This window comes from Canis lupus, chromosome 28 (genome assembly GCF_011100685.1).
Source record: "Canis lupus familiaris isolate Mischka breed German Shepherd chromosome 28, alternate assembly UU_Cfam_GSD_1.0, whole genome shotgun sequence".
Classification (NCBI taxonomy): Eukaryota; Metazoa; Chordata; class Mammalia; order Carnivora; family Canidae; genus Canis; species Canis lupus.
Window position 1 is genome coordinate 11557516 of NC_049249.1, and position 13821 is coordinate 11571336.

A 13821-nucleotide genomic window follows, 5' to 3' on the forward strand; every position below is an offset into this window, starting at 1 on the left:
GACTCGATTCCGGGTCTCCAGGATCATGCCCTGGGCCGAAGGCAGGCGCTAAGCCCCTGAGCCACCCAGGCTGCCCTAACACTACCATTTTAAAGGCACTGTGTTACATGCCAGCTTTTTTCTCAGCTTCATCTAAAGTTCCTTATATTTTATTTGGAGCGGCAAGATGTAACCATGTGATTAGATAGTCACATAACAATCTGAAGGAAAATTAATATAAAACCACTGTCTAAGAGATGTCCTAAATTTGATTGCCTGTTGGGTGATCTAGACAGTGGCTTCAACCAAGGATGAGATCCCTGACGGCTAAACTGGTTGACACTGTTGCTTGTTGCTGAGGCCTTAAGATTAAACAAGATTTGAAGCCCTACTTCAGAGATTGTTCTCTGTTCCCAATTTCTGTTTACTTTTTCTGTTTTTTAAAGTTGATAGATTTTCTTTTTTTGAGCAGTTTTAGGTTTACAAAAAAAAAAAAAAATTGAGTGAAAAGTTCTGGGTTTCCATATACTCCCTCACTGTTTTATTACTATTTTGATTTTTATTTTCACAGCATCTTTTATTGTTAGTTGCAACTCATTTTAACAGATTTATATTTAATATTTTTATTAAAATTTCTGAATTAATATGTTATTGACTGCCTAAGTGAGGATTCCAGATGCCATATATTTGAATGCAATCACTTGGGACATCCAGTGAAGAATCTAATTGAATTATGTACTCTGTTGTTCAGTCTGCTAGTGGATGATGACTAGATCTCTGGTTCACACAGAAAGAGGGGACATTAAAGAGATACTGCTCACACCAATAGCATTTTAATTTCTGATGCTTTTTTATAACTAAAGAGAAGTAAACAGCTCTAGGTCTCTGTTGGTACAAGGAGGTATTCTTATCTCAAGCTTCAGAAATTCTTGGTGTGCCCTACTCTGTCCCTGGCAGTGCTTTTGCTTTAGTGAGCGCCATGAGATGTGGTATGTGGGGTATAGTTGGGGCAGATGGAGTAGGAGTAGTGATATGACTCATAATGTTTATTCCATTTAATTCATTCCCTGTTTAGTGACAATAGCAGGAAGGCAAAATGGTGGAATTGGCAAAGAAAACCCGAGTGTGCACTCTACCTCAGGAGAAAAATGAACTTAAGAGCTATACTCTTAAATTAAAAATTCATTTGTGTTAAAAGTTTAGTTAAAGATAGAAACATACCTTTAGGAGAATTAAACTCATCTACACTGATTTGAATTAACATAATCATTTGTATCAGAAATTGCATGTAGGGCACATTGGACACTCAGTGGCCGGGCTCTGGGAGGGAGTGTAAAAGAGGAAAAGGGCCCAACTATAGGCCTGACTGATGAAGTGGGTAGCCAACAGTCACAATATCTTTGAATTCAGACTGTTTTGTGTTATGAATTTGGAATATAAATTTGCAATAATGCCTAGATTTGAGACAAAGGGAATTTAAGTGCTAGTCAGCAACCTTGTACAGAAGATATTTTGTGTGAATTGACCAAAAACTGAGATTGCCAAGGAAAAGCCAAGAGGATGCCCAGGCATACTAAATACTAGGCTTAATGCATGAAAACAATGTTTCTGATCCTAGATGATGAGTTGTGCTATTGTATTGCCTGTCTGGAACAAGACTGACTCATTTCTTGAAGCCGTGGGTCTGAGTCTGCAGTTTGAAGGTCAGAAGTACAGATGTATTACCTGATGGGGACAGATAGGCAAGGACTAATACTCTCTAAAGTAATAAACAAGGAAACAAATTTTAGTTGGGAGAATTGGCATGGATAGGATTTAGGATCTTAGATAGCTAAACAGAGCATAATCAGGGACTAGAGAAATCAAGAAGTAGAATGGCAGTAAATGCTAAGTTTATCTGTTTTGCAATGTTTCTTTTGGACAGCCATTCTCAATGATTATCATAGCAGTACCTAAGTTATAGTTTGGGAGGATTTGAACCTCTAGCAAGCAATCTATTTTTGGGTACTCTGGTTTTAGATCTTTCTACTGCATCATTGACATCTCTCCAACTAGTCTTTCCAGTCACGCTGGGAAGAGGAGGAAATACAGATGTTTCCCTGCCTTCACAGTCCTTTCTTGACTATAAATTAAATCTCTTCGGTGGATCTTTTAGCATCTTGTCAAGAATGCCAACATCAGTCTGCCACGTTAACCTTTGTACTGTTTGATTAGGAACCGGGTCCGTGTTGGTTCAGGATGTTTACTTGATCATGACACATATTCATGTGTCATATATTACCATACAATAGAGAGAACTAGAGTTGTCAAATTTATACCCTGGCACTGGGGCCAGTAAATGATCATCTGAACCAATTGTTGGGGCACCAAACATGTCTCATTGTTACAGCTTTTTTCTTCCTTTTGCCCTTTTCCTTTTCTGTTTTCTGTTTGCTCCCTCACTTTCTTCCCTTTATAAACCCCTTAAACCATCTTTCACTGATGATAAGCAGAAGTATTGAGATATTGCTTATATCTATGCTAGAGAAATCTGTAGATGACACTTTAAGGGGCATTCTACTCATTCTTGTTACAAATTTTATGAAGCCAAAGTTATCCTTTCCGGCTTTGGTTTCCTGGTAAGGTCAGTGGAGGTGTAGCCTAGATATAGTTGATAATTTTATTTGTGGGTAGGGAATTCCATTGGAGACATTATCTACTCTTATACCTACTATATAAAATGTTAGAGTTTAAAAGTCTAAATTTATCCTTCTGTTGAAAAGGACTTAGGCCCAAAATAGTGTAAAAGAGGGCTAGAAGCTATCATTTTTGCTATATAGCATATAAATATTTATGCTGTAATACTTTACTGATAGCTTTTTAGGGAACTCCTTTTGGATGTTTTTGAACTTGGGTAATGAGAAATTTGAAAAACTTGAAATAATTTTTTCTTTTTTAAAAATAAATACTGTTGGGATGCCTGGGTGGCTCAGCAGTTGAGTGTCTGCCTTTGGCTGAGGGTGTGATCCTGGGATCCTGGGATTGAGTCCTGCATCTGGCTCCCTGCAGGGAGCCTGCTTCTCCCTCTGCCTGTGTCTGCCTCTCTCTCTGTCTCATGAATAATAAATAAAATCTTTAAAAATAAATAAACACTGCTATTTCCCTGTCTACCAAATATGAGAAGTTAAATGGGTGAAACATTTTAATACAAGCTTTTGGTTTATTCACAGTAGTGTAGACCAACATGAAAAATTCTTGGCTGTTGCTCTCAACTTTCTGTGATACTAGCACACCTTAGAATTATATCCAGATAGTCCAAAAACCTTATTATTATTTTGTTGTTGTTTATAGCTTTAGCCTGTTCTCCAACCAAATCTTTTAATTTATCAAGGTTTATAGTAAATAATGACACTTTAAATTGCTTTTCTTCAACAGAAAGTGAGTTAATCAGTTATTTAGTAGCCACAAGATGTAAGTGGAAGAGAAAAATAGAAACAAAGAACTTGAGTAACCTAACTTGTGTTAATTGAGAATTGATTGCGTGGGTTATTTCTGTAATGTTAACATGTTACATCACCAGCTTGTGGTTGAGTCTTTGTTGTTCTTGTCCCTGTGACTTGATGCCCCTGTGTTTAAATTTGTTACAGACATAACTAAGTTTAATACAACTCTATTACATATTGAAATTCAAGTTCCTTTTGTAAAATCTATGCTGAACATACATTAAATGTTTGTTGGGTGGGTGGCTAGGTGATCAGAATGACGTTGAAGGAAGAGACAGGCCCAGCTGTAATATAAGGTGTTGTGTAATGAGTATTTCAAAAGTAGTGCAGATGAGGTAAATGCTGTAAAAGGGTAGAGGAAAAGTCAAATTATATATGATTTGGGGTATATAGAGAAGGAATCATAGAAGAAGTGGTATGATATTTTGAGATGTGCAAACCGATGTTAGCACTTGCAAAATGATAAGACCAAAGCAATAAGGAGGAGGAAATAAGATATGTTTAGACATAGTGAGTATTATTCTTTGGTTGGAGTGTAGCATATTTTGAGGGATAACATGAGATAAAGCTAGAAAGGTATATTAGTATACTATTGCTGATGTAGTAAATTACCACAAACTAGTGTCTTAAAGCAACACAAATTTATTATCTTACAGTTCTGGAGGTCAGAAGTCTAAAATGGGTCTCACTGGGCTAATTAATTAAAGTGTTGGCAGGGCTGTATTCCTTTCTACAGGCTCTTGGGAAGTACCTATTCTCTTGCCTTTTTCAGCTTCTAGAGGCTGCCTACATTCTTTGGCTCATGGCCCTTCCATTTTCAAAGCCAGCAATAATCAGTTGAGTCCTTCCAATATCATCAGTCTGACTCACTGTCTCTTCTCCTCTGAGTTCTTCTGTTTTTAAGGACCCTTAGGATTATAACTGGGTCCACCCAGAAAATCTAGGATAATCTTCCTAATTTAAAGTCAGCCAATTAGCAACCTTAATTCCATCTCCTACCTCAGTTCTCCTTTGTTGTGTACTGTAATCACAGATTAAGGGAATTAGTACATATCTTTGAGAAGCAGGGCCAAATTATGAGAGCTTTAAGTGTAACCACTGAAGATCTTTGAGTGACATGGTCACAACAGTGAAGTCTAATTTATGCTTTGTATGTTATCTAGAATATACGGCTAGAAAGAAATCCGTAACCTTGTATTATCTTTTTAGTTTTGCCATAGACCCTCTCTTCCTCCTTCCTTTTCTCCTTCCCTTCCTTCTTCCTTATATCCATAAATCCTTAATCAGAGAGAATACTAATGTCCTGAACATTAATACAGCACTGTTTCTTTTTTTTTTTTTAACATTTTTTAAAATTTTTATTTATTTATGATAGTCACACAGAGAGAGAGAGAGAGGCAGAGACATAGGCAGAGGGAGAAGCATACAGCACTGTTTCTGATTGTGTTCACTGAAAGACCTTTTCATCATGTTATGGAAGGAATATTAGACTAGTAGTCAGGAGACCTGAGTTACGATTCAAACTCTGTCAGTAATTTGATTTGTAATCTTAAGGCTATCCTTTAGTCTCTCAGTGATGCAATCCTCCATCTTTATAATCAGGATAATAATAACAGCCATCGGATATGCTCATCTGACAGAGATATAAATATGACTTTATTCCAAAATAATGTAGCATATTTTTGTTTTTTGTCTGTAGAGAGTAAATAACTGGTAACTTCATAACTTTTTATGTTTCTTTCTGTATCTCAAAGAACCAAGGATCTAACAAAAAATAAAAAGCTCAGTGATCCATGCCTAATTGACCTACTCTGCCCACTCTTTTTTTCCACTACAAATAGGGATCAAGGCAATTAAGTCATAGCAAGGTCAGGTACTATTTTACAGACTTGTTTTCAAGACCAGACTACCAGGCTGTGAGATTCTTAAAACCCTCGCTTTGGGGAAGAGAATTTTAATTTAGTTGAATGGTTTTGTGGAAGCTAGCTATACATATAAAGGAATACTCAGATTTCCCTTATGCTTTTTAAACAAACACGACAGACCACTGTTAAAAGATTCTAAAAAGTTTATGATTCTTAAAATTATTTGTTATTTGCAAACTTTCCCTTGTTTTAATAGAGATATCAGAATGAATCAAATTCAGAACTTTTCCCTTTATTGATCTATCAAACACTTCTTAGTCATCAAAAAAGAAAAATCCATATGTAGGTCTTAAAATATGAAGGTTTCACATGGACAGTATAGCAGCTACTACTTCAGTACGTGTGACTCTTAGAGTAAATGTTTCAGTGGCCTGTAATAGAATTATGATGCAAACTACAAATAGGAACCATGTATATAATTAAAATTTTTCTAGCAACTACATTAAGAAAAGTAAAAAGAAACAGGTGAAATTAATAATATATCCAGAATATCATTTCAACATGTAATCAATATAAGAAATTAATGAGATTTTATTTTTTTCTATGAAGTTTTTGAAATCTGATGTGTATTTTATACATAAAACACATCTCAATTTAGATTAGTCACAGTTTTCAAGTACTCAGTAGCCACATGTGGCTGACAGCTACGGTGTTGGACAGTACAGGTGTGCTGCAGGTATATCTACATAATTGGTGCATGGTATTTTAGCACCTCTCCTTAAAGCTGTGTGTATTGCCTTGTCTAATCCCTCTGTGACATCGGCCCCACCCCCTCACTTCCCTTCACAGTCTTGCTCTCATCCTCACTTCATTCCATATTGTTCTCAGGCATTTCTCTCTTCACTGTCACAAACTCTCTCTTTACTCTGTCAAGGCTCCCTGTCATGTTTGGCTGAGATTCTCAGTAGGGAAAGTGCCATTAACAGTATGGCCTCCTACCTATCACTCTACCTGCACAAAAAATGTGTTACCAGAAATGTAAACTGATCTCACCAATATCAGTACCATGGGAAAATAAAATGAAGTTCTTCCTCCTCCTTGGAAAAGTTAGGAATCCCTGATAACAGTGATGTGTGATAGGAAAAACTGGTCAGGAGTATGTAATTTGCAGGCTTTATATCCATTATTTTGAAATATAGAATAAGAATTGTGTGTTTTTCTGTTATTAACACTTTGTATTTAACCAGCCCCAGAAGCCAAAACACTGAATAGTTTCCTTAGAAATGGGATAGAAGTATATAAGTTCAATTTTACTGACAAAGGTTAGAACAAAGGACCATAATCAAATGTTCCTGCCAGACCATTGTGCCTCTTTTCCTTCCTCTTTATAGTCAGTTCTTAGGATTTATAATTCCAAGGTATTGTAGTCATGCATTGTTTACCTTTCACAATGCAGTATTTAGCCCCAATTTATAAATGCACAGACATGCGGTGATTTGTTTTGGTTTTTGCAGAGTAACTCATAGAGGCAAAGCCAGAAATCCAAAAATGAAATTAAGAAAACAGTTCCATTTACAATTGCATTTAAAAACTATTTAGTAATTTCACAAAAGAAGTATGAAACTTGTACTTCAGAAACTACAAAACATTGTTGGAAGAAATTAAGACCTAAATAAATGGAAAGATATCCCATGTTCATATTTTCTTAATATTGTTGAGATACTTCTTGGGGCACCCAGGTGGCTCAGTCAGTTAGGTGTCTGCCTTCAGCTGTGGGATCGAGCCCTAAGTTGGGCTCCCTGCTCGTTTGGGGAGCCTGCTTTTCCCTGTCCCTCTGCTGCTGCCCCTGCTTGTGCTTGTGCACCTGCACTCTCTCTCTCTGTCAAATAAATAAATAAAATCTTAAAATGTTGAGATACTTCTCAAATTGATTTACATATATAACAAATTCCAGCTCCCTTCCCCCTTTTTGGGCAGAAATTGACAAGCTGATCCTTAAATTTATATGGAAATCCAAGGGACCATAATAGCCAAGATGATTTTGAAAAAGCAGGGAAAAGTAGGAAGACTCAAACTTTCTGATTTCAAAAACTGTTATAAAACTACAGTAATCAAGACAGTGTGGCACTGGCATATGGATAGACTTAGAAATGACTGCATACCTTCCTTGTCTCTGGGGCTCTGGGTTATTTTAAACTGATAGACCAGCCCTCTTTAGGCTTTTAAGAATTTAAGTTTAGCTGATTCCTCCTTGCCCACTTTTGTAGTGCCTGCTTTTTTGATCATGATCTGCCAGTGGCAAAACAGTTTCTGTGTTCTGTCTCTCTTTGGAGGGACTTGTCACTCTTGGGATTTCAGGGTTTTTCTTGTTGTCTTGCATACTCAGCCATGTGGTAAATTTGAGAAGAGTTAACGATTTTATGGATCACCTAATCTTTTTTCATTATTATGATGGAAGGAATATTCTCTTCCTGCTTTCTACATCCTAAGCAGAGTGGAAATAACATGGCACTTGGCCTGTAATAGATTCGGCACTCAGTTAAAATTTAATTAAGTGGGTTGAATTCATTGAATACTTAGGTAATATATAAGTATTATACTTAGTGTGCTGAGCACTTACAAATCATTTAATCCACACACCTATCTGTGGGTATAGGTGCTATATTTATTCTTATATTTTTTAGATGTAAACTAAAGGTTAATGGAGAAAAGGAACTAGAGGTACAACAATAAAGGAACATTTTTGTTGACTTTACCTATTATCATCTTCCCTTCCTTCTTCCTCCCAAATAAAATTCTCGAATCCATTTTTTACTTCTGCAAGAAAAGGAGATGTTATCCTTGGCATTGTAAGTTCTCATTTCCTCATTTGATGGGCAGTGAGGCAGAATATAAATGAGGGAAAATCTGGAAGAGACCTAGTTGGACTTTTGATTTAACAGGGAGAAGACATTCTCAGGTCTGAGGGCTTTGGGTGGTCAGTAGTAGGAGCTAGGTTTTTTAACAGGTGAATGACAAAATGACTGTTTTGGCTTTTCTACCTACCTTTCCATTTTCCCCCTTCCTTTCTGCTTCCAGAAATGTGAAATAGTTAATAGCCTTCAGTTTTTTCATAGGATAGTAGAATTTTAAGTATTTTTCATTACTGTTAGTTTTTTTTTTTTTTTTTTACTTATCTGCTATGTAAGAATTCCTATAGGTAGCTGTCATGCTAGAGACCTTAAACATAATTGCTTTTATCACTTATATTTGTCTTAACAAATTCCTTTGTAAACTACATGCACCAAAAAGTAGGCTAACAGAGTGTTTTCATTTTTAAAATTTGTGTTGTTTTTGTTTACTTCCAGAAAAGAAACTGAGATGAGCCTGATCAATAAGCTCAAATAAAACAAATGTTATTAATTCATCTTCAGCTATTTTCTGAAATTCATTTTCTAAGATGTACCATTTGTAACTCACCACATTAATCATTCTACATTTTCTCACATTCTAGTTGATAGATGCAAGTTAAGTTTCATGCATTGCCTATCTTTGTTGGAATTTCAACACCTTTTTAAGTATTCTACATTTTTTAAAAAAGATTTCTTTGGGAGAGAGAGAGAGCAAGCGAGCATGAGTGGGGGAGGAGGGTACAGAGGGAGAGGGAGAAGCAGATTTCCCATTGAACAGGGAGCCTGACGTGGGTCTCTATCCCAGAACCTTGGGCTTATGATCTGAGCTGAGCTACCCAGGCACCCCCTGTATTCCACATGTTAATATAAACTGAATGATAGACCCCAGGTCATTATTGTATTCACAAAAAGCATTAATACAGAGACAGCGCTAAAGGTTAAGGAATTGGAATATGGAGACAAGAATTATTTACACATGGTAGGATATTTTAGAATGCTCTGGCTTGATATAACAGTCACTTACATGCTGCTTCTTCCCTAGTTATCAGGGAATATGAAGAATAGAGAAAGTATCCAGGAACCTAGATTTGATTATTACAACCATGAAGTTCCTGATATTGACCTCAGTGATTGTGAATTTCCACATGTCATTGAAATTTATGACTTCCCCCAAGAATTTCGTACTGAAGACCTCCTGCGGGTTTTCTGCAGTTATCAGTAAGTATTTACAATTGGTTGGGCATACTTGGGAAGGTGGGATGAAGTTTTCTTAAAATGTCTTCTGAAAAATCATCTCTTGTTTGCATATTCCCTGTTGTTTACTTTAGCATCAGTTTTGTTTATTGTCTTCTCCAAATCCGTTGGAAATCTCCTGTATCAAGCCTGTCTTCTAAAGTTCTTTAAAAATGCCAAATAGTCTTTTTAGACCTCATTTTAGGCATTTAAGAAGAATATCTTCAGTGATGACTTCTGGATGTCTTCATGGTGCATTTAGTCTGTTTATAGTTGTTATAATTATTGATATATTTAGATGTATGCCTGCCATCTTTTTTTGTGTTTACTTGTTTCGTCTTTTTCTCTTCTTTCTTGCCTTCTGTTGGATTGATGAGGTATTTTTTTCTCATTCTGTTTTATTTGGAACTGATATTGTGTTTCTATTCTTTGGTGGTTACTTTAGAAATTACAAACTGCATGCTTAACTTATCAATGGCTAAAGTTAATATTTTTATACTCTTTCCAAATACTATAAGGGCTTTGAACTCCATTTCCCAATCCAATTCCCTCCCTTTCCACCACCCCCAACTAATATGCTCTTGTGACTATTTTCTTTTTAAACTCCATTTTCTGTTAGTATTTTACATAGCATTCTAATTTATCTACTTCCTGTGTTTTTCATTTATACCTCTTGCATCTCATATCTTCCATCTGAAATCTTTTTCTTCCTGCATGGAATACATTCTTTTACCATTTAGTTTAGTAACAATCTGCTGTTAACAAACCCATTTGTTTTTTTGTTGTTGTTTCTTTAATGGTGTTATTTCAGCCTCATTTCTCAAAGATGTTTGCGAGGTATTGAATTCTAGGTAGGCAGTTATTTTTCTCTCAGAAATGTGCAGATTTAGTTTACTGGCTTTATGGAGTATAAGCCAGCTGTAAGTTCACAACTGTTGCTTTTGAATGTAATCTGTCTTTTCTCTTTGGTTGCTCTTAGGTTTCTCCTTTTCTTGTATTGTGTATTTTAGTATGATGTGGCTTTGCTTCTTTAAAAATTTATTCTTCTCGAGATTACTTGAGCTTCTTAAATCAGTGAGTTTTTATTTTTCATTGATTTTGGAGAATATATACATTATCTCTTTAGGTAGTGCCTTTTTGCCAGTCTTTCTCTTTTACCTTCTCTAAGATGCCAAGAAAATATGTATTAGACCTTCTCATTTAATCCTCATTTTACTTCTCTTTTTTGTTTTCCATGTTTGTCTCTTTTACATTCTGAATAGTTAGAGGGAAAGATATATTATATATATATATATATATATTTCCAGTTCACTAATTTTTTCTTCAGCTGTGTTTAATTTGTTGTTAAATCTGTCTGTTGAATGTTTAAATTTCATCTATGTTTTTCATTTTTCTAAGTTCTCTCTCTTTAAAATCTATATGGGCATTTTATAGTTTCTTGTTTTTTTTTCTAAAATATTTTCAAGATTTAAACAATTACTTAAGTATTAAACGTAGACATTCTGTGGTCTTTCTGGTAATCCCTTTACCTGAAGTCTTTTAGTTCTGTTTCTGCAAATTCTCACTCTTGGTACCTTGCTTTTTTAGAGGTTTACTTATTTATTTATTTATTTATTTATTTTTACTGTGAGCCAACTAGTTTCCTTGGAATTTTATTTATGGGAATTGAAGTCTACAGTAGAAGATTTCTCCTGAGAGGTTACGTGTTTTCTTCTGCCAAGCACCAAGGGCCCTAAAAGTTCAGCAGCACTGTAAATTAAATTATTGATTTGAGGTTATTCTGACCACCGAGATAGAAATAGTCAAGTGGAGAATGGTAAAAAATGATCGTTGTGTGTCTCAACTAGTTTAACAACACATATAAATGTCTAGTCACTTGGCAGTCTTTGATGTGGTGCCGAGGCCTTTTTTTTTTTCTTTTAAGTTGCTGGCCTATTGATAGAAGAGTTCTTTTAGATTATCCTCCTAATACATCAACTAAAGTGGAGTGAGAACTTTAATAAACCTTTAGAGTCATCTGAGTGCTTACTCCTTATAGGTTAAAATGTTTTCTCTTTTAGAGCTGTTTTGGTCAAACATAATTGATAATCATTTTTGGATTCTTTTCTTAAGATTTTAAAAATTTATTTATTCAACAGAGAGTGCATGAGCGCACAAGCAAGGGGAGTAGCAGGAGAGGGAGAAGCAGGCTCTCCACCAAGCTGGGAGCCCAACGTGAGGCTTGATCCCAAGACCCTGGGACCATGACCTGAGTGAGCCAAAGGCAGATACTCAACCAACTGAGCCACCAGGCACCCCCTCATTTTTGGATTTTTTAGTGACTTCACCATTCTCTCTACTCTTGCAAAGCATTCAGTTGATTTTATAGACACAACATCTTTCTTTTTCACACTCATATTTCATTGTTTTAATTTTACTAAATTACGTAATGAATCAAAACTGACATAAGTGGGTTTGAAAACAATTGCACTAATTCTTCTTATGTACATAGTTCATACATGTATAGGACAAGCTAAGTGAATCAGAAGTATACCTCTGTATCTTTAACTTATAAGAAGAAAATAAGCTTCAGGAATCAAGAAACCGTCCAGAAAGAAAATTACTAAGAAAGAGATCTTCAGGATCTGGAAGAAGTCAATAGCAAGAAGGATTATACTTTAACACTCTAATCCTGATATTAAAAATAAGTAGGTCTGTTATCTGATATTACAAATTTTAATTTAAAATTCAACTCATGTAGATCTTGAATTTGTAAAATTCTGTTAGGGTTTAACCCCCTACTTTTCCTTAAAGGGCCAGATAAGAAATATTTTAAGCACTTCTGCCATCATTGCACAAAAGCAGCCACAGACAGTATGTAAACAAATGAGCATAGCTGTATTCAGTGAAATTTTATGTACAAAAACAAGCACCCTGTTTTTCTTTTTTTTTTCCTTTTTTTTTTTTTTAATTTTTATTTATTTATGATAGTCACACAGAGAGAGAGAGGCAGAGACACCGGCAGAGGGAGAAGCAGGCTCCATGCACCAGAAGCCCGACATGGGATTCGATCCCGGTCTCCAGGATTGCACCCTGGGCCAAAGGCAGGCGCTAAACCTCTGCGCCACCCAGGGATCCCGCACCCTGTTTTTCTATAAAGTTCTAGAACAGGCAAAACTAGCTAGCAGCCACGCACCTCACTTAAATTTGGATGAGGGGAGGGTATCAGTTCTATAACTAAAAAAAGTAAGGGGGTGACTGGATCCTGGAGGATAGCTAATCTTTCCATAGACCTTATGCTGATTGTATAGGGTTGGTCAGTTAGTCGAATTCATTAACATGTTAAGACCTTGTATCAGCACCTGTTCCATATAAAGTGCCTAATAGATTTGAAAAAGCAGTGAGCTTTAATTTCAAAGTAGAACTATTTTAGATTGTTATTAGTAATGATGATTTTTAAAATCAAAGATTAGCTTTGTTGATGTCTAGAATTTCCTAAAGACTAATTAATTCTTATGAATTATTAATTTCCCTTTGCTTTGTTTCTTCCTAATTTTACCTTTAATAGACCATTTTTCTATCAAACCCAAAAACATTCCTAAAAAAGGAGAAGCATTTTAAAGGATTATGAAATTCCAAAGTCTAAAAGGCGCTCCAGATCTCATCTAAGGTCTTTTTCTAACCTTTTTGTAGACTCTTATTATATAGGCTCTTCTGCTATTGAACTTTTTCAGTCTCCAACCCCTGTGGTCATTTTATGCCATGGTCAGACTTACTCTTACATTCAGGAAATTCTTTAACTAACCTTCAAAGCCTTCTTCATTCCTTTTTTCCTCAAAGGAATTTTTTTCTTGACTGAAGGAAGATATTTTAGCTGTTGTCTCTTTTTCTTTCTTTATAGTGCTTTATAAAAATAAAGTCAAGGTCACAGTGCAAAAGTCTATAATAATGTCCGAGGGTCAAATACCTGAGTCAACTTTATATTTTAGTCACTATCTTTATCAATATTAATAATATTTCTGATGAATATTGCTATTAGTTGTAAAAAATAATGAGCACCATTCATTTATTAAATGCCCATAAGTGCTCAACACTGTGCTCTTTGCCTTGTCACAGAGGATCTCATTTCCATTTTCATAATAACTCTGTTTGGAAAGTGCTATGCCCATTTCTATAGATGAGCAGACCTCGCTTCAAGAGAAGTTAAATCTGCCCAAGATCTCAAGGTGGCAGAATGCTGACTGACTCCTATAGTATCTGACCCTCAACCCCATGCCCTTTCTACAGAAGAGCTATGTTGAATCTATGAACAGTTTTTAAGTTCCTAGCTGAAAAAATATCATCATTTTGATAGTCATTGTGCTCACTGCAATGTAGCTCTGTTCCACAATA

General features: G+C 35.6%; 1 protein-coding gene across 8 annotated transcripts in view; it reads left to right on the top strand.

Annotated features, from left to right (window-relative positions):
• R3HCC1L (R3H domain and coiled-coil containing 1 like) overlaps window positions 1-13821 on the top strand; it is a 79754-nt gene that overhangs the window by 53688 nt on the left and 12245 nt on the right. For 7 of the 8 annotated variants that reach the window (XM_038578466.1, XM_038578474.1, XM_038578467.1 and 4 more), the window contains one exon: window positions 9260-9435. In XM_038578466.1, the coding sequence (XP_038434394.1) occupies window positions 9260-9435 (176 nt within the window). Of the gene's footprint in view, window positions 1-9259; window positions 9436-11941; window positions 12176-13821 lie in introns of those variants that run through there. The other variant, XM_038578471.1, reaches the window with a different exon arrangement.